The 20,607-nt window shown below is 39.7% G+C and overlaps 1 protein-coding gene across 1 annotated transcript in view; it reads right to left on the bottom strand.

Moving 5' to 3' along the window:
* LOC125459953 (polycystin-1-like protein 2) overlaps positions 1–20,607 on the bottom strand; it is a 93,885-nt gene that overhangs the window by 37,002 nt on the left and 36,276 nt on the right. Inside the window, exons 13-16 of the mRNA XM_059651535.1 lie at positions 19,402–19,580; positions 16,375–16,521; positions 8,951–9,150; positions 2,544–2,743 (exon numbers count right to left, since the gene is read on the bottom strand). Of these exons, the coding sequence (XP_059507518.1) occupies positions 2,544–2,743; positions 8,951–9,150; positions 16,375–16,521; positions 19,402–19,580 (726 nt within the window). The remainder of the gene's footprint in view (positions 1–2,543; positions 2,744–8,950; positions 9,151–16,374; positions 16,522–19,401; positions 19,581–20,607) is intronic.

Genomic DNA, 20,607 nt, shown 5'->3' with positions numbered 1-20,607 from the left:
GGGCAGCCAGGCTCCAGGACAGAGAATAGGTTGATGAAATGTTTTAAAAATCAGTGACATTTTATATGGTATTGGTCTTTTCTGTAATGCTCACCCTCTTCAATGCCACTTTAAACCTTAGCTTCTCAAATAGGAGAAGCTAAAATCCACCTGCCTTCTTGCAAATGATGAATTCTTAATGAGCCCAGAACAATGTCAACACCTCATTTAATATTATTGGGCCTATTGTGATGTGAAATAAAGTGTCTGATTTGTGTATATGTTAATTTCACTTATTTTGGATTTCTGAATTTGAACTCGTGGAATACATGGATTATCTGTGTGTCTAGTGAGGTTGAATGATTACCTTCTATATATTGTCACAATACTATGGCTTTAAGAGTGTATTTTGTCCTGTTTTATTTTATGAGGAGAAGTTGAGACAGAGGTGAGAGCAGTCTGCTGAAAGCCATTAAAGTAAACAGCTTGTAGGACCTCAGGGTTTTTTAAAACTTGGGAACAATAGAAGCAGTATGAAGTGGTGGGGCCAAGCCCCCACAGAACGAGGATTTTTAGTTTTAGCTTTCTGTAGTTGTGGGGGTCTTGAGGCTAGAAGCTCATATTCCTCTCTCTGTTACAGCCAAAAGTTGCCGTTCTCTTTCTGCTGTTAGAATTGCATCTGAGGCAATTTTTTTTTCTGAATTTGCCTTTGTCAAGGATGTGTTTATGCGATGGTACACTCTATTCATTTGGATTAAAATGTTCCCTCATGTTACCTCTGTTTATTACCTTTGTTATTTGCTAATGATTTAAAAAGCAGCCTGGCACTGCCCATTATCTTTAGTATGTATGAAGTTTCATCTTCCTTTCTCTCATTTTAATTTACTTCCTGTATTTGATTTGACATTGAAGTCACTATGCTGACACCTTCTGGTTCAGAACCAGCAATGTTCATTATCAATTCTTCAATCCAGTTGGCTAGGGTGATACTTTAATATTTTCCCTGTTTTCACACTCACCAGATGCTCTGTAGAGGATGCAGTGCTTTTTGGATAATTGGCTTGCATAGGAAAGCCTACAGAGAGTGTACAGGTGAGTGGAAGTTCACCTCTGACCACAACGTTCAACCCATTATTATTTAAAAGAACAAATGTACTTACTTTGGGAAAACCTTTAAAACATTCCTTTCAATATTATCATTGTTATAAAGCTCAAGAATGATAGAGAATTCAAGCATTTCCATTTGCTAATCAACCTGTTCAGTGATGTATTACACACCCCTGGATCAGATGGGACTTGAACCCAGGCCTCCTGGCTCAAATGTTGAGATACTACCACCTCACCACAAGAGCCTTGATCATTTTATTATATTATGAACTCAAATTTCACAGCCTGCTCTTGTGGGATTTGAATTTGTTACATCAAAGAATTTTTTGGGGCTCCTGGATTATTGGCCCAGCAACAGTAACTTGTGCTACCATCTCCAGAAGAGCCCTTGTAACACATACTTTCTAACTAGCCTGTTGAGACGTGTTATTACACACACCCCTAGGGCAAGGGGATGCAAACCTGGTCCTTCTATCCCAGAGGTAGGGACACTACCACTGTGCCACAAGACCCCAAAGGATTTAAGCATCTTTCTTTTTATGTCTAGAAGTGCTATCACACACAACCAACTATCTTTTCCCATCACCAAAATACCTGTGCAATTTAAACCTACTAATCACAGAAGGGTTCAAGCATCAGTTCAGAAGATAAACTAGGTTCATTTGTGCCCCTTGTTAGCTTTGATACAATTGAGGTTGTTTCAAAAGCTTGGAAACATGGGATTACAAACACACTGATGTAGATTACAAGCATTAGGTTTTCAGCTGATTACTTGATTAAGTGTCTGCATTTTATTGAGTAGACACTAATCATAAAAAAGTGGTCCATTTAAATACCTTAGGTGTATGCTAATATGTGTTTCAAAGGCTCTTGTGGTATAGTAGTCCCTTTCTCCAGATCAGGAGACCCAATTTCAAGTCCCACCTATTCCAAAGATACTTAATAACTTCCCCGAACAGGGGAAATATATCTATGTTAACATGTGGAAACTGTACTTCATTTAGATAAGGATGAAGTATCAGCTGTGCTCTTCAATCTCCTGCACAGGCCAACAAACAGTACTGATTCCCTGAGGCCTAGATTTTTAAACATGGTCATCTACAGAGGAAACAATATAATTCATACCGAAGGAAGTATACTTGAAATATTTGATAAAGTCTCTATATAATTTCTCCTGGGAAACTGGCATGGATTCAGCCAATAAGCAGACGACCACTGAACTGCTGAAAAGCTACCTCTTACCAATCACACATTACGCTAGTAATAAGAATTTTGTTTGGATCTTGATTTTTCCGAAACTTACTCTATGATAAATAATGTTACATAATTCTTTGAATGACATTTATTACACATCAATAATTTAATGTCCTCTATCAAATGTCTACATTTTAGCCATGGCTTGTTTATGCAAAAAAGTTCAAAATTTATTCTCAAGGAATATGAAAGCTGATGCTGACCTGTAGTAGAGACTCTGGACTATGAGCATTGAAGCTGGTAGATGATAACTTCTGAACACTTTCACTTTCCAATACTTTTGTCTCATTTGGTCGATGGCGAATGGACCTGAATATCTGCACTATTCCCACATTGATAGGGAACATGATCAATGCACTCTCGATCCCAATCATCAACTCCTGTATGAAGGAACTGAAACTTCCTGGAGTAAAGCATGAATTAAATCAGTTCCCAGGAATAAATGGCACTGTTCAAATTCACACTCGTAAATACAATTCTTTAATTGAAAAGTAACAATTATTGCTCATATAATTAGCCCTACATTTTCAAAATGCAGACAACAATGTGACTTTTTATAGGCTACATTTGTTTAAAACAACTTCCTTCTTATCGCTGATCCTTGTTATCTCAGACTCCAGCATTGGCAGTTCCTACTATCTCTTCCTTCTTCCTACGCTGTGTTCTATTTATTTTTGTGGGTTCTCTCAAACCCAAAGTGAACTAGCCCAGATGAGGAGCCCATCTTTCTGGTCTACCTAAAAGAGCCTTGTTGAATAAATCATCATTCAATTACTGTTACCAAATTATTCAATTATGACTGACATTAATTCAGAAACTGTTAGGTACACATTAGCCTAGGCCCATCTTGAATAAACTCTTTTCTTTGGCCAAGTCCCAATGACAAAATCTCAATAGAGATTACTTGCTTTTCTCATCTGTGTATTAACATTTCAAGCCCATATAAAACATATTCCCCGAGCCATATTTTCTCCTAGTTATTACATGATTAAAGATTTGTCTATGTATTTACACGTACACTGCCCAATCTCCTTTACAAACCCAGGCAATCTGGAAGTTTTACTCTTCTCCCCAAACATATTCCCTTCAGACTAGGAAGAATGATAGTTTGGTGGTTAGAGGTGTGTAATTCTTCTTTGTTCCAGTTATATCATTCATTTCATCCTAATACATAATAGGGAAGGCAATGGCTTAGCAGTATTAATGCTACACTGTTAATCCAGAGACCCTGATAATGTTCTGGGGACCTAGGTTTGAATCCTGCCATTGCAAATGGTGAAATTTGCATTCTGTACTTTTATTTTTGTTTTTAAAAAAAACCTTGATTTAAAAGTCTAATGATAACCATGAAACTGTGGTCAATTGTTGGGGGAAAGATCATGTCATTCATTAGGGAAGAAAGCTGCTGTCCTTATCCAGACTGGCCTAGTTATGACTCCAGACCACAGCTCTGTGACTGAGGCAAATCAGGGCAGGACTTATATACCTTTAATGGTAAGGTCCTGAGGGGGGGGGTGTTGCTTAAAAAAAAGAGACCTCGGAGTGCAGGTTCATCATTCCTTGAAAGTGGAATCACCGGTTGATAGGATAGAGAAGAAGGCATTTGATATGCTTGCCTTTATTGGCCAGTGCATTGAGTATAGGAGTTAAAGGTCATGTTGTAGGTGAACAGGACGTTGGTTGGGCCCCTTTTGGAATACTGCGTGCAGATCTGGTCTCCCTCCTATAGGAAGGATGTTGCGAAACTTGAAAGGGTTCAGGAAAGATTTACAAGGATGTTGCCAGGATTCAAGGGTTTGAGCTACAGGGTGAGGCCAAGGAGGCTGGGGTTATTTTCCCTGGAGTTACGGAGGCTGAGGGCTGACCTTATCAAGGTTTATAAAATCATGAGGGGCATGGCTAGGGTAAATAGACAAGGTCTTTTCCCTAGGTTGGGGGAATCCAAAACCAGAGGGCCTACGTTTAAGTTGCGAGAGGGGATAGATTTAAACGGGACCTAAGGGCCAACTTTTTAAAGCACAAACTGTCAGAAGAATTGCTTGAGGCTGGTAAAATTACAACAGTTAAAAGGCATCTGAATGGGTTTATGAATAGGAAGGGTCTAGGGGCATTTGGGCCAAATGCTGGTAAATGGGGCTAGATTTATTTAGGATCTCTGGCAAGGACAAGTTGGACTGAAGGGTCCATTTCCATGCTGTATATCACTACTATTCTATTTCTATATGATATTGATCAACAAATGCTTGCCTAGCCAGTGATTACCACATCTCTGAATGTATAAAAATAAAGTAATCTGTGGTTGGCTCAACCAATGCAACTCCTTCATATGGTCCTTTCAGCAATGGATAATGTCCAAGCTCCTACAGTTTAAACGTCTATGGATGATTGCATCTTTCCTGTTTAGATCCCTCACCCACCAAATCTTTTTCCTAAGCCCAAGCTTTGGAAGATCCCTTGCACCATAACATGTAATGTGAAGAGGAGTGTTCCAGCTCTATCAGGAGGACAGTATTGGCAGTTAAACTCTACTACTCAATAAGTTGTTCCAAATGTAGAAGTGACCGATTAAATCGCCAAGATGGTCAACTGACTTGACTTGAACTTTTGGGCTCCTGAGATGCTGCTTGGCCTGCTGTGTTCATCCAGCTTCACACTTTGTTATCTTGGATTCTCCAGCATCTGCAGTTCCCATTATCTCTTGACTCGAACTACTGTTTAGAACACAGACTCTTCCAATAGGTTTCACCAATTGTGAATAAAAATTTGTTAACAAGTGACAAATTGATGATCAGTTACTACCACACAAACTTAAATTATATACAGCTTAAAACTAACAGATACACATTCAGATGCACAGCACATTGAGACCTACAGCTCTGCAGAGAGATTGCGGATGAAATAAATATCGGAAAAAAGGAAAAATCTTGTGAATTGAGAGTGTAAAACATAAGGATTCAATAAGGTGACTTTCTCACAATTCTTTCATTTCCTGTCAATGAGATTTCATTGCTGTTGGTCACAGAATGATGGCAGACATTCATTCAGTTTTGGTAACCAATCAGTCTTTAACCGAGTTAGCAGCTCATCTTTCTGAGTGTTATTTACTCAGACAGAAGAGGGAGAGAGAGAGAGAGAGAGAGAGAGAGAGAGAGCTTCCTCACAACCTCTCCATAACTGCAAGGGTTTTGTTATTCCTTTTCCAGGAGACAGCGACCTATCTTTGCTGTAGCTCCTTGGAGGCTTTCCTTCAACTTTCCAGGGTTTTCCTTTTCAGGAGAAAGAAGACCTGCCTTTTGCTGCAGGCTTCTTTCCAATGGCCACATTCTCAGGTCTGTAACAAATGCAAACTAAAATTCATAGCTGTTGCCAGACAGTTTGAGCACAAGGCTGTCTCCACAGGTTGGTCTCGTAAAGCTATCAATCTCTCTTATTTCTCTCCATTCAGCTTTGCTTTGCAAAATGTCACTTGGTCTTTTCTAAACTGTAAGCGAAGCACATCACAGCTTCACCTTTAACATTCGAGTCCAAAAAAGCTAAATGTTAATATTCTGCAAAACAGACAATGTTCCAAAACTTCGCTTTTTCCAGTTTATAACCCAAAAAAGAAATGTAACCTGCTGTATGTGATAGGATTGCTTGTTATCACGCCCTGCTTGGTAACTATGAAGGGATTGAGTGTAGAACAAACTTCTTCGGCAGGATAGGGAGCTGAGCCTTCTGCTTTCTGCCCATTAATAACTCTGGTGCAAGACTACACTGGAGTGGGATGGGCATATGATTCGACAGTACTGTGCAAAAGTCAGCATGTTGTGACTGTTCAGACCCTCTGTTCGGCTTCCTCATTCATTTGGGGTTACACAATGAGCTTATGACATGCTCAGATCCAGAAACATCTGCAAGCTGGCTGCAGCACACTTTCCTGGATTGTGGCCTATTGTCTTCACAATATCAAATGTGTTGCAGAAATCTCATGGAAGGCATTGCTGACAGTGCTTTCCTCAGCTCACTGACAATCAGTTTGGGCTTCATCAGGGCCACCCAATTCCTGACGTTATTATAGCCTTGAATCAGCGATGGACAGAAGAGGTGAACTCCAGAGGAGACGTGAGACTGACTGCCCGTGATATCAAAAGCTGCATTTGGTTGTGGCCCTAGTAAAACTGAAGCTAATGGGAATCAATGGAAATCTAGCTGGAATTATATTTGGAGCCAAAGAAGATGATTGTGGCTGTTAGAGGTCAATCATCTCAGTCTCATGACATTGCTGCAGGAATTCCTCAGGGAAGATTTTTTTAAAATCAACCTGAGATGTTTTAACACATTGCTGGAGCAAATGGGAATTGAGCCCAGGCCTCTGAGCTGAGAGGTCAGGACAGAGCCACTGTGTTACAACAGCCTCATTCCTTGCTGTAGTGTCCTAGGCCCAACTTTATTCAGGTACTTTATCATTGACATTCTCTTCATCATATAGGTCAGAAGTGGAGACGTTTGTTGATGATTACAGAATGTAATTTGCACTATTTGTGACTCCTCATGCAGTTAGTGTCCATATGCAACAAGAACTGGACAACATTTCAGTTTAAAATGATAAATAGTAAGCACCGTTCATGCCACACTAGTGGCAGAGAATGACCATCTTCAACGAGAAGGAGTCCAACAGCCCCCTTTGATAATCAGTGTTATTACTACCATTGTTCAATCTCCCACTATCAACATCCTGGGGATTAATGATGATTAGAAACTGAACTGCACCAGACATATAAACACTGACTACCACTCCAGAACCAGAGACCAGGAATTCTGAGATAAGTAACTCACTCGTCTTCCCAAAAATTATAAGGTTCAGGACTGTACTGAATGTTCTCCACTTGTCAGGAAATGTGCAGCTCCAACAAAGCTTGAACTCAAAACCATCCTGGATAACATCACTTGCTTGACTGGCACCCCTTCTACCTCCTTAAATATTCACACCCTCCACCTCTGATTCACAATGCTACAGCATGTACAAGATGCATTGCAGCAAAACTCTTGTTACAAAACAGAAAGTACAAATACATGGGGAACCCCAACTGCCTGCAAGTTCTCTTCCAAAATACATACCAACCTGACTTGGGGCACTATTGTTGGTCCTTCACTGTTACTGGGACAGAATCTGGAAAATCCCTTCCTGACTGCACTGTGGGTGTAATTGCATTAGATGGCTCACCATCACCTTCCTGTAGGCAATTAGGGATGGGAAATCACAAATCCCTAGCCATGTCATCACATCCCAGGAGTGAATAAACGAAAAAAAGAATTCCTTTCCATAGGGAAATGATGAAATGTTGGCCCTTGCAAACAGGTCGCACGTCACTTCCTGGATATACGTATCTATGCATATGTACACTGTAGAGGTATCCTGAATTTTCTTGACCAGCTGGGGCTTTTCTTTTATTATTCCTTGAAGGGATTTGGGCTTCATTGGCAAGACCAACATTTCTTACCCTATTTTCCCTTGAATGGCATGACTTGCCATCCAGAGGACAGTTAAAAGTCAATCACAATTATGTGGACCATAGAGTCATATCTCGGCCAGATTGGGTAAAGATGGAGGACCCCAAGTCATTTTTGGATTTAAGTCTGATAAGCCTGGCCAAGGCAAGCTGCACTGTCTAACAGGATCTCCTTAAGCTGACTGGTTGGCAAATGGATGACTCCAGTTGCTTTGTATGCTGCATTAGCCACAGCAACAAAATGCAAGGGTTCAATGGACAAGTTCACTCCAAAAAGTATCCAAAAATTCCAGGAAGATTCAATGCTAGGAATGGTCAATTATTAAAGGTCACTCTTGTAAGTAGAACAGATGGAATCTTTAAGGGGTTGCTCTTCCAGTCACTAGTAAGCCTGAACTTAGCAGCAGTAAAAGCTGAAACAGAAGGGTCTGTGTCTGGAGTAACAGTGAGCAATGGGAAAGCAATTTGAAGTGAAGGCATTGAGTATGTCGCTCACTGGGGGGCTTTGATCGAGGCTGAGGAGAGCTTTGGCCAAGGCCACGAGGGGGGAGCTTTGGTCAAGGCCACAAAGGGGGAGCTTTAGTCAAGGCCCTGGGGAAATTTAGCCAAGGCCAGGGAAAAGCTACGGTCAAGGTAGGGAAGTTGCCATTTGCTGAAACCAAACCAACATTCAAAAAGATAACTTTTGTTGAACGGTGGATGGGCGGGGCAATGGTTGGCTGAACCCAATACAGCAATAGCTGTGGTATCTTTGTGGACCCTAATGTTTTACTCACCCCTCCAGTGCCTACAATGATGAAATCACAATAGATCCAGTGGCATATTTTGACTTCTAAACAAGCTTAATCCCACAAAAAAAATGGGTGCATAGGTGTTCATCAAACAGTTCCTCAGGTAAACCGGCTTAAATCTTGAGCCTGCAAAATCCATTAAATGATGACAATTTTTCTTTAAATATTAGAAGATTCAATTAGATAAGAAGGATTTGTTATATTTTGAAGTTGAAGTTGACCACGCTGGTTTCTAGGAGTATTGTTTTCATTTAGAAATGTAATAATTTATAAACCAACGTACATAATAATCATATAATCCTAATCCTTTCTCAAGATTACTGTTACCCAGTGTTGTGGCCTGTGCTGATTCTTCGGGTGATGTGCCCCAGAACATGATGTTGGTCAGCATTGAACCAAGCAGCAGTGAAAAGCAGCAGGAAACACGTTGAACTCGGGTGAATAAACTTCTTGGGGGGCATTCAACAACTGAAAACCAGATATGTCCATCTGTAAAGCTTTCAGCTGTCTTCATAAAGAATACATTTCTGAAATATAAAAACAAGGATAAGTTCATTACAATCTAATTATTTATTAAAATGCAACATTATCTAGAAATGGAGACTTCCAGTAAAAGAATAGTTTAACTCTCATCAATGTGTTGAAGCAATACCACTGTTAGGAGGTGGCTGCGCAAATACAGATGTGTCAGGTTATTGGTGCAGTGGAGGATGAAAGGGATAATGAGAATGAGGCTTTCGGAGGCCTAAACAATGCCCAAATCAAACAACCTCGTATTTGGTTAGCTAACAACAAACTGTTAGAGAGGTAATGCACTTTGCTTTCTTTTTTAGAAGAAAAACAAAAATACTTAACAAGATTACTCACTAAATGTAGAGGAGTCTGTAAAGGTAAACAGGGGCGTACAACTTTAGCCATGTATGATGTGGATGCAGGGGAACAGCTTCTTCCTGGCCGTTATTAGACTGATGAATTGACTCTCTCGACTCAAAGAATGCTGGTCTTGGTAACCGTGATCTCACTTAAAGAATGCCCTGTGCAATGTATCCTGTATGCCTCTGTCTAAATGTTTGTGATCTGTACATCCGTTACTTACTATCATCTGCCTGTATTTTTTGTAAACAAAGCTTTTCACTGTACTTCGGTACAAGTGACAATCAATCAATCAATTAATTCTCTCCTATAAAACATCGGCCCAGAGAAACAGGCACAGGTAAAAGCAGATGTCTGAGTTTTCGAACCTATATTAGACAAAGCAGCTGGAGTTCCCCTATAGTGTTTATGTCTAACTATAATGGTTTAATCAGATCCCGTGCTGACTACAGAAAGATTAATGGAATAAAAAGGGCACACTCCTTTCCAATTGCTTGCTTAGAAAAAATGAAATCAACACCAAATAAGACACTCCGCAGTGGATAAAGAAACTCTGAGATTGTTACAGGACCTTAAACACTTTGAAATAGGTGTTCTTCATAGCATAACAGCAACAGATAGACATTGATATTTACTGACAATTATCCCCCAGCCTTTAGCCATTTAAAGACCAAACTGCCAGCCTGTTTTGATGTAGGTTGCTATTACAGCCCTATCTTTAAAAGACTGTGACATTGAGAGAAAAGACAACATGATTGCTTTGTCAAGAATGTATGCAACTTTCTTGGAGTTAGAGGAAAGCTTGCAAAGAACAAGCTTCACAGCTGTTCTCTCCCATTCCTGAAAAGAAAACTCTATATCAGCTCAGGATGAAACCCACTAGTTTTACTGAATGAATGATTTACAGAATAGCATGAGTGTATTTTTGAGCAAGACATCAGAGACCACTGTCAGCATTTAGTGATGACCACTCATGCCAGAACATCGGAGCAATAGACTCCAGAGCACCCAAAGCTTTATCTTTTTACCTTTAAGAATAAACCATTCACTAATGAGTTGTTTTCTTTTAGAAAGCAAATCTCTGCAGGGAATTTGTATGTGTGTGTGTGTGTGTGTGTGTGTGTGTGTGTGTGTGTGTGTGTGTGTGTGTGTGTGTGTGTGTGTGTGTGTGTGTGTTTATGTGTGTGATCTTTAGATTCCATATGACCTGTGTATGTTAAGTTTTTATTTTTAATAAGCCCACAAATGTGTTTATTAAGATGCTGGTTAGTAGATCTTTCTTGTTTAAAACCTTTCATGGACAAGGTATTTATTTGGTTATCTTGGGGGTGGGTAAATGTATTGTTAGTTTTTGTTGTGCCCTGTGGAATTGTGTAACTAGAACCATGATGCCCTCCTTCAGCTTCATTGATACTACATCTTGTAACATTTACTCTGAATCAAAACTGGTACCACAAATTACATACACAACACACAATGATGGGCTCACTTGGGTGTCATCCTTAAACTTCAGCAATCTTCGGAATCTGACCACTTGGCAGAGCCTTTGGGTTTAATTCATGCATAGCCTCCTTTTGAGAAGAAAAGTGATAAAGGTATTGCTGCTTGCTAAAGATATGAGAATACATAATAGGAGCAGAAGTTGACCATTTAACGTTTGAGCCTGATTCACCAATCAATAATTTGTTTGTGTTTCAAATCCCCTACTCCTTTTTAACCCTTGTCTAACAAGTATTGACAGACATCTGCCTTAAAAATATTAACAATCTTACTTTCACCACCTGACAAGATGGAGAGTAAGCAAAGTTGCATTACCCTCTGAAAGAAAAAAAAAGTCACTTCATCTGTTATAAAACTGTACCTTTTGTGTGTTTTTTATTAACTCATTTGTCTAGTCAACCTGTTCGATGATGTTATTACACACCTCTGGAACAGGTGGGACTTGAGCCCAGCCTCCTGGTCCAGGGGTTATGGACATTTCCACTGCATCCCAACAGGGCCCATCCCTGCAGCATTCACCCTGAGGCAGAATCATTCATTCACCTTGTCAAGTCCATTCACGATCGTGTTTTTTTTATTATTCATTTGTGGGATGCGGGCATCACTGGCTGGCCAGCATTTGTTGCCCCTCCCTGGTTGCCCTTGAGAAGGTGGTGGTGAGCTGCCTTCTTGAACTGCTGCAGCCCTCCTACTGTGGGTTGACCCACAATGCTATTAAGGAGAGAATTCCAGGATTTTGATCCAGCGACAGTGAAGGTATGGTGATATATTTCCAAGTCAGGAATGTGAGTGACTTGGAGGGGAACTTGGAGGTGGTGGTGTTCCCACATATCTGTTGCCCTTGTCCTTCTAGATGGAGGTGGTCATGGGTTTGGAAGGTGCTGTCTGAGGTTCTTTGGTGAATTTCTGCAGTGCATCTTGTAGATGGTACACACTGTTGCTACTGAGCATCGGTGGAGGAGGGAGTGGATGCTTGTGAATGTAGTGCCAATCAGGCAGGCTCCTTTGACCTGATGGTGTCCAGCTTCTTGAGTGTTGTTGGGGCTGCACTCATTCAGACAAGTGGGGATTCCATCACAGTCCTAACTTGTGCCTTGTAGATGGTGGACAGGTTTTGAGGAGTCAGGAGGTGAGTTACTTGCCGCAGGATTCCTAGCCTATACTTCAAACAAGTCCACCCTCTGTCTCTCTCTCTCTCTCTTCTAAACTCTTGTGCAATCAAGCCTAGCCTGTCCAATCTGTCCTCATAAGATAACCCATTCATTCCAGATATCAATCAGGTGCATTCACATCCTTGCCTAAGTAAGGACCTTTACTCTGAGGTTATTAATTAATCCCGTCACATTGCATAATTCTAAGTTGAAGATAGCTTGCTGTCAGATCAGTTTTAGAATGTACCCTTCTTAGAAACTATCTGGAAAACATTCTACTTACTCCATATCCAGTCCATTTCTGTCAATCTGAGTTTTCCAGTTTATATATAGATTAATACTATCAATGATTTTTGTCCACCCTTTTACCACAAACAGCCAATATTTCTTCTTCGTAGAATTCCCATAAATTCCACTTGGCACATTGAGTCCATACCAATTCCCTGAAGAGCATCACACCTAGACCCACCTCCCTACCCGGTAACCCTGCAAATCTTTGAACTCTGGGAGGAAACTGCAGCACCCAATGGAAAGCTATGTAGACACGGGGAAAACGTGCAAACTCCACACTTACAATCCCCCAAGGGTGGAATCAAACCTGCGTCCCTGGCACTGGAAGGCAGCAGTGCTAGCCATTGAGCCACCATGCCAGCCCACAGTGCATACATTGTCCAACATTGTGGTTCCTGTCAGAAGGCTTCTTTACCTACTATTCCTCATCTCCATACAAACCATATCAAATCCCAATCTCCTGACCCATGGATCTTTAACTATTGCACATATGCCATCTTTGGTTAACAGTACTACCTCTCCATCTTCAGCTGGTCTCCTGTATAAGTATAATGTACTCCCCGTTATTCATTGCCCAATCTTTGTCAATCCTCAGACACCAGAACCTCCATAATGGTTATCAGATCATATTTATTTGAATTTGTGCAACCAGATTGATGATGTTGTTCTGAACGTTATGCACAGTGCCTTTCATTTTGTCTTTTTTTTGTTATCTTTGTGACAAATAGTTTTGATTGTTGATGTATGCCTGGGTTCTTTTCTCTCTATCACTTCCTGTTGTTCTGTCTCTCACATCCCATATTACTATTTACCTCTCTTACTTATATTTAACTCTAATCTGTGATTTACCACATTCGATCTCTTGTAGCCACAATTTTTAGTTTATATCTGTTTCTAATTCACTAATTATGCAATTCACAAGAACATTGGTTACAGCATGATTCAGATACAGATCGTCTCAGCCCTACAGACTCCACTTCCTCCATTACTGGGCCATTGCTCCATGAACTGGAACCCATTACCCTAACCCCAGTCTTTGGGCCATGTATTCATATCGTTAATGTTATGTACCCTAATCCAATTTGCATGCAGCTCAGGTGAAAATCCAAAGATTATAACCTTGAAAGTTCTGTTTTTAATTTAGTGCCTAAGCGCTTCATAGTCTTCATGCAAGGCCTCTTCCCCAATTCTGCCTATTTCATTGGTGCCTAGGGACCATGACCACTGGATCCTACCCCTCCCATGTGTATGTTCCTTCCCAGCTGATGTCCTAAACCCTGGCATAGCCTTTTAGACTCTTGCTTTTCTCTACAGAGAACAGTGCCAATCCCTCTCACCTTACTATCCCTGACAACTGTTCCAGTCCTTATTGCTTTCCTTGCTGGAATGGCTTCCTGTACAATGCGCCATGGTCAACTCATACATCCACTCTGCAGCTCCTGCTCTTGTCTTTAACTATTGCACATATACCATCTTTGGTTAACAGTACTACCTCTCCATCTTCAGCTGGCTTCTTATTCTTCTTGAGTGCAACATACTCCTCATTATTCATTGCCCAATCCTTCACAATCCTCAGACACCAGAACTTCCATAATGGTTATCAGATCACATTTAGCTCAATTTGTGCTATCAGATTGTTTGTTTATTTTGTTATTAACGTTATGTACATCCAGGTACAGAGCCCTTCATTTTGTCTATAATTTGTTATCTTTGTAACCTACTGGACAATTGCAAAGGATGACATGCATGCATTCCTCCCTCTGCATCCCCTTACTTACACACACACACAGTCATGTCCTATTGTCCTCGCCACTGACCAGATCTATCTTCCCCCTTAAAAAATCCGAGCTGAAACTGCTCAAACTTCAAGTATTTACTGAAAAAAAGGTTTGTCTTAGATCACATTTGGTCTCCAGGTGCTCCCACAAGCTGCAGACTTGACACATACCTGTTCTGCCAAACTTAATGAGTTTGATTAATCATTTATTCACTTACCTATGCTGCTTTTATACACTTTATTAACTTTACCACCAATTCGTATACTATGTTCAAACTTAAGGAAAGAGAAGATCTCAGCCATTTACCAGAGACTCACCATACAGCTCTCTCCTTTCCTTGGAGTAGAGTATCACATGTCACCTGCTTGTAGCTGAGATGTATCCACTTGCAAAGAAGTTACATTCTGTGTGACTTTTACAGTTATGATTTGAATAAGTTGTCAGTAACAAATACTGTAGGTGTGATCTATTATTCTTTTTCTATCTTTCAATCTATCCTTTAGATTAATACTGCTACTAGTATAGTTTTCCTAAGCATTATAGGGCTGTTTTCTAGGTCAGTCAGCTGGGTATCTGGTCTTGTAATGATTTGTGTATTATCAACAGTGTGGCTTCAATCCCCACAGCAGCTGAAGATATTATGAAGGATTCTCCTTCCCTCTGCATGATGTGTGGTGACACTCAGGTTAAACCACTACCAATTATGCCTCTGCAATGAGAGAGCAGTCCTATAATCTGATAGGACTATAGTGGCTTAAAGCTTTCTCTACAGATGTCAGATATAGAATAAAGTATATGTCTGCTAATACAAACGTTCCTATTTTAAATGTGGTTGCATACGAGAGCCTTGATTTTGACACTTAAAAATGTTCTTTGTTTAACCCTTTCCTCCTTGTTGCCAACACCTGGTTTTATTTTTTAAGTCTTTTTTTCTTCTGAACTTACATATATTTGAGAGATTTTGCTGCTAGTGCACGTGCTCATGGATGTTGGCAAGAACAGCCTAAAATAGAGAGATCCATTATCTACATTTCTTTAATAAACACAAATTTATTGATTTATTATTAATTTATCAAAATGAAGACGGTCTGTAAAAATGTAGAAATATTTATCCGCAAACATACAAACGATTCACACGAGAATGAGGAAGTAAATTGATTTCTCTGCAGAGCTGGACTTGGAGAAAAATAACACTTTTGACCTATGAATGTTAGACCTCAAATGCAAATAAAAATGTTTGGAATGTTCACATGTCCATCAGTTTTACAGTCTGGCAAGTGTAGATGGGTGTCACCAGCATAGGCACTTATCTCTGGGATTTTGGTAGACCCAGCTTACTCAGGAACACAGTGTTGAGAAGTTTTCCAGTCAGATTTCAAAAGGCCAATGAGATTTCACACTGGATTTATCACAAAGGTGCTTCAGAAACAGCAGACATGAGCCCAGCAACCCTTTTCTTTTAGAACACTTCCCCAGTTGAAAATCAAAGACTTCTTCTAGAATGCAAAATGGAGCAGCTGTAAAACCTAAATCATCAAATCAGTCCCATTATCAAATCAGTCATCTGGGTTTCTCTAAAGTGAGTGCAAGCAATCAAGGTCAGCAACTATCTGGAATTACTAGCAATTGTGGTTTCCTTGTTAAAAGAAACTATTCCACTGTCCTCTTGATCTCCTTAATTTAAAAAAAATCTGATCCATGTGTCTGCACAATCCTTCGAAGTCAGGTTCACACAAATATGAAGTTATGAAACTATCCGTCCATTAAAGTGCTTACATATATCTTCTAAGGCACTATTTGCTCCTTATCCTAGATTAAAGTTCTTCTATTCATTTTTTAACTGCAATACTTTTATTTATGCCTGACTATTACAAGTTACTATGCACAACTCTCTAGTGTCACGTCGAAGACAACACTGTATTTCGGTCATCTTCCAGTCTGCTCTGCATATTATTGTTTGGTACATTATTATGCCATACATCACATTTCTCATCAGAAATCTCAAAAGTTAATCTGCTTTGTTAATAATTTTTACCTGCTGATCAATTTTTAAGATGTATATTTTAGCCATGCAATCAACGATGAGACAGCAAAGAAAAGCACTGCTAATTAAGAAGAGTAGAGGAAAAATACCAATGCAAAGTATTTGATAGATTACTTGAAACTCTTCAGCTCCATGTCAGAGGCTGTCAGGAAGATTTTGTCGACCGTGTTTTCATCTATGTCAATTGCCAGCCATGAATTGCAGATGAAGTGCCATTGTTTGCCTGCTTCAACATCCAGAACAGTTACATGATTCACGTACCTGCAGATTTAAGTAGAGCCGAGAGTCAGGAACTGGAGAAATCAGTAGAGAAGAAAACAGTTGGGAAAATTGAAAACTACATAAAAAAAATACATACATGAATGATTTGGATGTGAACATAGGAGGTACGATTACTAAATCTGCAGATGATACTAAAATCGGAGGTGTAGCGGACAGTGAAGAAGATCACCTCAGTACAACAGGATCTTGATCAGATGGACCAATGGGCTGAGGAGTGGCAGATGGAGTTTAATTTAGATAAATATGAAGTACTGCATTTTGGAAAGGCAGATCAGGGCAGGGTTTATTTCCTTAATGGCAAAGCCCTGGGGAGTGTTACTGAACAAAGATACCTTGAAGTGCAGGTTCATAGTTCCTTGAAAGTGGAGTCGCAGGTAGATAGAACACCTTCTTTACTATATTCTTGTCTTTATTGATTAGTACATTGAGTATAGTAGTTGGAAGGTCATATTAAGCCTGTATAGTACATTGATTAGGCCACTTTTGGAGTATTGCAGGCAATTCTGGTCTCCCTCTTTTAGGAAGGACGTTGTGAAACTTGAAAAAGTTCAGAAAAGATTTGTGAGGATGTTGCTGGAGTTGGAGGGTTTGAGTTATAGGGAGAGGCTGAACAGGCTGGTATTATTATCCCTGGAACGTTGGAGCGGACAGATGACCTTACAAAGGTTTATAAAATCATGGAGGAGCATGGATAGGGTAAATAGGCAAGGTGGGAGGAGTCCAAAACTGGAGGGCTTTTGGTTTAAGGTGAGAGGGGAAAGATTTAAGAGAGCTAAAGGTCAACTTTTTCACACAGAGGATGGTGTGTGTATTGAAATGAACTGCCAGAGGACATGGTGGAGACCGGTAAAATCACAACATTTAAAAGGCATCTGAATGGGTACATGAATAGGAAAAGTTCATAGGGATATAGGCCAATTGGGACTAGGTTTATTTAGGATATCTGGTCAACATGGATAGTTGGATTGTAAAATCCGTTTCTGTGTTGCATATCTCTACACCTCTATAACACTACATTTATGATGAGAAAATGTAACTCACAGAAATATACAACCTACTGAAATAAGTAGCCCTCTAAAAAGGATTCCATCTTAAAACAATGAGGGATTTGAAGCAACAAATCCAACATCCAGATTAGTGAACACAACTCTATCCATTTTAAATAAGGACTAAATTATGGCTTATAATCATTTTCAGTCAACCATTGGATGCTAACAGTTAAATTTTTAATGTGTTCTTGACATGCAACATTGCTACTGTGGGCAGTGTTTTTTGTCAAAATGTAAAACTATCACTGCAGAGTAGTCAATTTTATCTTTAAAAGCCTGATTCTCACAATACCAAGTAAAATGTAAGAAAACTTCAGAACTGGAATAACTAGAATCAGAAATATTACCATTCAACTAGTCTGTTTTGTAAAGCAAAAATAAATACTGTATTGCTTTAAAAACATGTTGGAAGATGTTATAGAAACAGAAACAAAGAAAATAGGTGCAGGAGTAGGCCATTCAGCCCTTTGAGCCTGCACCACCATTCAATATGATCATAGCTGATCATGTAATCTCAGTATCCCACTCCCGGTTTCTCTCCATACCCCTTCAGCCCTTTAACTACAAGGGCTACGTCCAGCTCTCTCCTGAAGATATCTAACAAACTGGCCCCAATAGCTTTCTATGAAGGAAAATTCCACAGGTTCACAACTGAGTGAAGAAAATATTCCTCATCTCAGTCCTGAATGGCTTACCGCTTATTTAGACACTGACCCCTAGTTCTGGACTTCCCCAACATCAGGAACATTCTTTCTGTATCTAACCTGTCCAGCTGCATCAGGTTTTTACGTTTCTCTGAGAACCCCACTCATTCTTTTAAATTCCAGTGAGTACAAGCCCAGTCTTTCCTCATATGTTAATCCTGTTATCCCAGCAGTCTGCTTAGTCAACTTTCGCTGGACTTCCACTGATTAGGAGACCAAAACTGCACTGAATACTCAAGGTATGGCCTCATCAAGACCCTGTATGAGGGCAACAAGGCATTCCTACTCCGATACTCAAATCGTCTCACTGTGAAGGCCAGCGTGCCATTAATTTTCTTCGCTGCTTGCTGCACTTGCATGCCAACCTTCAGCAATTGTTTCACCATGGCACCCAGGTCTTATTGCACCTCACCTTTTCCTAAACTGCCAACATTCAGATAATAATCTGTTTTTGCCACCAAAACTTCGTATATACCCACATTATATTGCATTTGCCAAGCATCAGCCAGCCCGTCCATGTCACCCTGCAGCCTCTTAGCATTCTCCTCACAGCACACACTGCTTAGCATCATCTGCAAATTCAGAGATATTGTATTCAATTCCTTTGTCCAAACGTTAATATATATTGTGAACAGCTAGGGTCCCAGCACCGAACCCTGCAGCATCCCACTCATCACTGCATGCTAACTTCCTGCATCCTGTCTGGCAACCAGTTTTTATGTATTTGCTGCCTGTACGGTATCAAGCAATTTCTTATCCATTTAGATATCCCTTAATCAATGTAAGTATCCAAAATCGTCTTGGCTTATGCCACACTTCTCAAATTCACAGGATCTCAAAAGCACCTGAAACCAATCCATATGCATGTTCTTGTCTTATCAAGTCCCTTCTGGTAATTGATATGTCAATTATTCAGTTCAGTTTTAGTTCTTGTTTAATTTCCATTTGTGTTCCATTTTATGATGATCAATGCTTCCCCTTTTGTAGCCTAACGAATGATGTCAGTTTAGTTAACAAGTAGATTTGCTGATCTTGGGCTGAAAATATCTTGTGACATTTAAATTCCTTTAGTTTACTGATAAATTATAATGATAAATGGCACTCACCAAGAAGGACTGGATCCTGAATTGTCATGCCATAACCTTATGGACTGAAGGTCCCCCAGTGAAAAGAATGTAGTAAGAAGGAATTCATCGACTGCGCCTCTCTCAAAGACATGTTTCTCTGAATCAGTCAGGAAATGAGGGTCACTATGTCCCTTAGAGCCAATGAGCATAATTACTACCTGTTTTACCACAACAAAGAAAAATCAAAGATCAATTCATCTTTAAACATTTACAAATATACAAAAAAGGGTCCAGACCCAAAATGTCAGCTTTCCTGCTCCACTGATGCTGCCTGGCCTGCTGTGTTCATCCAGCTCTACACCTTGTTTTCTCAGATTCCAGCATCAGCAGTTCCTAATATCTTGGCGTATAATAATTTCTTACATTTGTATGGTGCCGGTCACATCCTCAATGTCTGCAGTGCTTCACAGTTAATGAATTCCTTTTTGAAAAGTGGTCATTGTTATAATATAGTGAGACCAAGTTGGGTGTAACAAAGTCCCATAGGCAACAATAGGACAAATGGTCAGATAACTTAATTTGTTAACATGCTCAAGGGATAAATGATGACCAGACACCAGAGGAATTTGTGCTTAAAAATCCTCGACACACTTTGGACTTGATTTAATACCCCATCTGACAGATAGCACTTCAATGAAGCTCTCCTTCATTACTGCACTTAAGTGTTCGCCTATTCATCCACGTTTTATACAATGTTTCACCAAACTGTCCATGTTAAATGATTGTGCGTTGATTAAATATCCAGAATTGTGGTATCTTTATTCAACAGTAAAGTAACAAAAAAGAAATCTGGAGATTGCAACAGATTTTGCTTAATCATTATTCTCTGAAAGTGTGCCTCAGTCATATACTGAAAATATATTCCATAGCCAGTCGTTTGGGAAAATCCAAATTGCTAATTTGCAGTGAACTACTTATGAAGTTTTTAGTGTTTTCTGTTACTTTGGAAACCTTTATAAATGCTAAGAAAACCTAAAAGTTCCTTATTACTTTTACATTTATATGATATGTCTACCAACAAACGCAAATAATTGTCAGGGCCTGCACAAATAAAATTGTAATGCAAGTGATTGCAATTAGACTTTAATTGAATGATCAATACTAAACTCAGAGGGAATCATTTTCATCAATAAATTTTCATACATAAAAATATGAGAATGTTTATGAGAAAGAGAAATGATAAAA

Source organism: Stegostoma tigrinum, chromosome 16 (assembly GCF_030684315.1).
Source record: "Stegostoma tigrinum isolate sSteTig4 chromosome 16, sSteTig4.hap1, whole genome shotgun sequence".
In the NCBI taxonomy this organism is placed as follows: Eukaryota; Metazoa; Chordata; class Chondrichthyes; order Orectolobiformes; family Stegostomatidae; genus Stegostoma; species Stegostoma tigrinum.
This window is presented reverse-complemented; position numbering and strand designations above follow the sequence as displayed.